We start from the raw sequence: 5,594 nt of genomic DNA, 5'->3' as shown, positions 1-5,594 counted from the left end.
AGTACTGTATCAGTCACAGGGTCTTGAAATACAACCACAAAGCAGCTGCCAGTCCTTGTACAGTAGCAGACAGACAAGAGGACACAAGCATTGTCAGAAACAAACAATGCAATGTGGACTAATATAGACATTGGATGGGAGACCACTTTCTTCGGATTAAATAAAGATACCATTACTTGGCAGGTTCTTGACAGTTCATTGATTATATTAGACACAGTCATTATTTGGAGGAGTGTGTGCTGTGTTTATGCTTTGTTTCTCTGACACTGATCTTATTTTCTTATTCTTCTCTCCATTTTTCTATGCATAGTCAGCAGTATGCATCACTAAACACAGAATTTCAATATCCTCTTATAATTAAACAGTTTCCTTCCTTGTCTTTTTGTGCAAGGCAAGCTGAGCAGTCAGTGTGAAACTAACCAATAATTCCATCAGATTGATCCTGCATGTTAACTGAAGGGGAAAATACACGGTGCTGTGGATTTCTCTGGGGCAAGCTGTTCAGAAAGAGACGACGGCGTCTTGTCATGGATCAAGCAAGCCATTTTTTATTAGCAGGTTCATAAGCTAACATCTGAAAAGTCCAGCCCAAGAGCAATTAATATGCCTTTGGGTCTACTGCCAGCAGAGAGACTATTCAAATCTCTCTCCACACTGTCACTAATGCTCTGCAAATCCCTGCAGATAGGAACATCTGTCCCATAAATACATAATAATCTCACAGACCCACCCTGCTTGCCCACACACATGTCCTCTGGTCCTATCCGTGGCAGATAATACAAATTTATTAGCCATTATGCAATATTCAATCTGAGTGGAGAGTAATTGCAGGGTATTATCAATATTAGTATGGCAGGAAAATGTGTGTCGCATTCACCGTATGCCTCTCAGATGATCACATGCCCCCCCCCCCCCCCCCCAACACCTTAGCTCAGTAACTGGTAGAACAAAGTGTTTCGGTTAAAACACTATCATTTTCCCTTAAAGGGAAAGTTCCGTTTATCTACTTCCCCAGAGTCAGATGAACTTGTGGATACCATTCTAATTTATTTGTGTTTAGTATGAAGGAAGTTAAAGGTAGTTTTGCGAGCCAATGCTAACTACCATCTACAGGAACAGTTAGCATGCACACCTGAACACATAAATGGACTAGATAGAAATAGCTGGATTCAAGGATGAGGACCCAGGCAGGGGATTTCGAATCAAATTAGTAGGCATCTTGATGATGTGCATCCGCAGCCTGTAGTCTGTCTTAAATAGAAGCACAAAGCATGGCCTTTTATAGTACACTCACTATTGTTGGCAGCTCTGTGGGCCAGGGAGGGGGTGAGGATGACACCTGGACTGACAGAATAAAGGGCCCCAGCCCCTACCCAAAGTGTTACCCTCTGCAGTGTTGTTCCTCCTGTGGCTCCTGTGCTTAGTTGTGCATCTCTGTTCTCACAATGGCGCCCAAGAAGAAGGAAGAGCCCAAAGAAGCACCCAAACCCAAGGCCCCAGAGCCTGAGCCCGTCAAGATCCCGGAGTTTAACCCTGCAGAAGTTGTGGTACAGAAAAACTCATATTTTCACTTTGGTTTGCATGACGATGGGAATAAGGAAAATGTGATGAGCTTTGGATGTCAGTGTTGGATGGTGGTCTAGATGATAGGGGAAACATTAACATAAACATGTTTTTCAATTATTCGTTATCTTCAAATGTGTTTAAAATTATTAGAGATTTATTCAAGATTGAAAAAGGCTGTTTATTATATGTTTATTAGATGCTACAATCGATACTGGGCTATCAGACAGGACATAATTTTACTATCATATGGGTAAGGTTCCATTCTTTTCACATTCATAAAATTGATATGAAAAATGTAATACCCTTAATCTCAACATCAAGCCATCTATCCACTTGAGGGCAAAACTGACCTTTCAAGGAGATGGCACTAAGAGTTTGGTCTTCCATCGATAGTCATCTGTGTTTTTCAAGAACATCAGAGACACCATGTGACGTGAACAGTGCAGTGCATTCAAATAGGAATCGTACTGTTCAGCCGTTTCCACATTGATAAGACAACACCAGTAGCATGACAGATTGAAGAGCAACAATGATCATTTACATGATATGCAAATACAGGCCTTGAGCTTTCTTTATACTATTATTTACCATTGTAAGTCACATTGTTTTGTACATAAGCCAAAGTAGCTTGAACTTGATGGAGGTTTGAGTTGGTATATATTAGCTTACACGAGACAACGTTTGTTCCCTGCTCTTTCTGCCTCTTCTATGTGGGTAACATTTATGTTGCTCTTCTATGTGGGTAACATTTATGTTGCTCTTCTATGTGGGTAACATTTTTCCATGGTTGAGGGAGCAGCTGTATTACAATGTATTGAGGTTAAAGCCACACAATGTGATTTTAATTTATGTCCATGCATAGCAGACCACCCAAATCGAAAGGCTGACTGGCTTCGTGCAAAAAAGAAAGGGGAAAAAAGTGCAAAGATAAATACATATATATCTTACCAAGGCTATTTATTTAAAAACATGCAAAAATATGTTTTTCAAATATTTTCGCATAGCTCCACTGTTGGCTGGGATCTCTAAATATCCTCAGATCTGACAGTAATTTATGACTATCTGAAACAAATCCAACACACACAATAGGAAAATCGCCAAGAAGGGTGCGATCCTCTTTACATGAAGGATATCAAATTAATAGAAATTGGATTTTAATACAGCTTTCGGTTAGAACTTTGAAGTTATTCAGATAACCAGAAATGTGGGAGAAGCACAATTACATTTGAGTGTCCTTCTCCTCCTTTTCTCCTCCGTTTCACATTCACTTTACATTCAGGTTCATCCAGAGGGACTCAAGTGACTCAACCCTGACCTCCTTCATCAGCTGTGAAATGCTTACCCTTTTAATAGGGCACTTTGTCTCTATGCTGGTGAAGTGTCACTTAATCATTTGCATGACACTTGTAACCTCCATCTTACACATCATCTTGCGTTAAGACAACAGACCTGGTGTAAAACGTAGACAGGAAAAGCAGTCGGTCAAAGGCATGTGCACAATCAAAACTGTCAGCAGGAGGCATGTTTGAGGAGGCTGTGTCTGTCTGAAGGTCAGCCATAAATTGACACTGACCAAGCCCTGGCTTTAAATAACTAGAATAAGTGGAGTGTAACTGGAGCCTGAGGAATCTCTATATTGTTTGGACACCTACAGTGGGGGCGTCATAACGGGGAGTGGGGTGATACAACTACTATCAAGGCTTTATGTGTTTGACCTCAGTTTTTCAAAGTCATTTTCACTGTTGCTCACAACATGCAGTTCACTTTGACGTCTATATTGTTGGTCATTTTAAAACTTCCCTTCACATTCACATCCTGCACCAAATAGTGTTTAATGATTTTGCTTTCCTTTCAGCTTGAATTCACCCCCGAGCAAATTGAAGGTAAGATTGAGATTATTGTTGTTACAGTTTGCTGACTGTATTTTCACAATGAGTACTTGTATAACGAGTCTGGTACATGAGCGTGTAGTGTGACAGAAGTACATGAAAGTGTAATGTGACAGAAGTACATGAACGTGGCCAGTGGTGTAAAGTACTTAAGTACAAATACTTTAAGTACTACTTAAGTACATTTTTGGGGGTATCTGTACTTTACTATTTATATTTGGACTACTTTTACTTTTACTTCACTATATTCCTTAAGAAAATATTGTACTTTTTACTCCATACAATTTCCTTGACACCCAAAAGTACTTGTTACATTTTGAATGCTTAGCAGGACAGGAAAAGAGTCCAATTCACGCAGTTATCAACCAAAGATCCCTGGTCATCCCTACTGCCTCTGATCTGGCGGACTCACTAAACACATGGTGCCATCTGTTTTGCTTAATATGATTTGATACTTAAGTATATTTTAAACCAAATACTTTAAAACTTTTACTCAAGTAGAATTTTACTGGGTGACTTTTACTTTTACTTGAGTCGTTTTCTATTAAGGTATCTTTACTTTTATGGAAGTATGACAGTTGGGTACTTTTTCCACCACTGAATGTGACAGAAGTACATGAAAGTGAAAGAGATGTGCTAAGAGAAAGAAACAGTAAATCATTGTCTTTTGAAAATGTCCATCCTCTACTCAAATTGAGATTTGCATGCTGTGAGACCAGCCTGCTTTTAGGGCCCTGACAGACAAGCGGAAAATAATCTAGAAACACAACGCCACTTTTGTGCTGCTCTCTCCACAGATTTCAAGGATGCTTTCCAGCTGTTCGACAGGACACCACTCAATGAGATGAAGATCACGTACGGACAGTGTGGTGATGTGATCAGGGCACTGGGGCAGAACCCCACCAACGCAGAAATCATGTACGTCCTTGGAAAGCCCAAGCCTGAGGGTAAGTCCATGCAACATTCCATGATCGGTTTATTTTGGGGAGTTTCTAAAACCAATAAAAAACCAATATGTTGATCAGATGGCTTTCTTTGATGTTTTATCAATAATCTTTTAAAATGTACCTATTATTAACTTTTTATATTTTAAATCTAATTTGGTTAATCATATATGGAATATGTGTTATTTTAATACAATCTAAGTGAATGTTCTACATTTCTAGCTCCTGTATTGGTGGTAGTGTGGATGGTTTCAATGACATTTGATTTTGTTGTTTCATACACAGAAATGACGACAAAGATGCTGGACTTCGACAGCTTCCTGCCAATCCACCAACACATTTGCAAAGCCAAGGACCGCGGCACATATGAGGACTTTGTTGAGGGTCTGAGGGTGTTCGACAAACTGGGCGATGGCACAGTCATGGGCGCTGAGCTCAGGCACGTCCTGGCATCACTTGGTGAGTCCAAGGCCTTAGACATCTTTAACATAGCATACAATAATACAGTCTAAAACAGTTTGACCTTGCCTGGTCCCATCCTATATGGGAAGTAGCCAACTCTTTATTGTCAGACCATTGACAATGGTAGAATAGTTGGCTATATGACATACAGAATGGGACACAGCTAATGTAGACTATAAAGATTTTACGGCAGACTCAATTTAAATGGTATTTAACTAAATAGGGAATTGAACATTATGTTTAATTGGTAATAGGTGAAAAGATGAAGGAGGATGAGGTTGAGCAGCTCATGACAAACCAGGAGGATGCCAATGGCTGTGTAAACTACGAAGGTAAGAAATTATACCCTCTTCTTGCTCTCTTTGACCAAACATTCCAAAACATACCTTTAAAATCAATCAATATTTCCGTACCTCATTCCCTTGGCTATTTTTCTTCACAGCTTTTGTAAAACACGTCATGGCATCTTAAAAAGGCTGCCACCGCTGAGACACCTGATAGTTGAAGACAGATGATTGTTCATATGTTTATGTAAAGTCCACACCATGCCTCTCATCTCATGTGTTCATCCCTATGTGCCCAGTTGGATTGCTATTCCATCACGTGACAGGACCGTTCAACAAACTTGTTTTTTATCGTTCCCCTTCATGTTGACTCAAATAACAAATGTTATTGTACATCCCCACTGTTCGTTTGTGGATCAAAACGTGTAATTAAACAGAATGATTCATTA

At 39.7% G+C, this 5,594-nt stretch overlaps 1 protein-coding gene across 1 annotated transcript; it reads left to right on the top strand.

Moving 5' to 3' along the window:
• The first annotated feature begins 1,376 nt into the window (after positions 1–1,376).
• Positions 1,377–5,594, top strand: LOC129814566 (myosin light chain 1, cardiac muscle-like). The gene is made up of 6 exons (XM_055867742.1): positions 1,377–1,547; positions 3,422–3,449; positions 4,253–4,402; positions 4,685–4,858; positions 5,116–5,193; positions 5,304–5,594. Exons 1-6 carry the CDS (start codon positions 1,446–1,448, stop codon positions 5,330–5,332), a joined length of 561 nt encoding a protein of 186 aa, XP_055723717.1. The 5' UTR covers positions 1,377–1,445; the 3' UTR covers positions 5,333–5,594.

This window comes from Salvelinus fontinalis, chromosome 17 (genome assembly GCF_029448725.1).
Source record: "Salvelinus fontinalis isolate EN_2023a chromosome 17, ASM2944872v1, whole genome shotgun sequence".
NCBI classification, from domain to species: domain Eukaryota; kingdom Metazoa; phylum Chordata; class Actinopteri; order Salmoniformes; family Salmonidae; genus Salvelinus; species Salvelinus fontinalis.
This window is presented reverse-complemented; position numbering and strand designations above follow the sequence as displayed.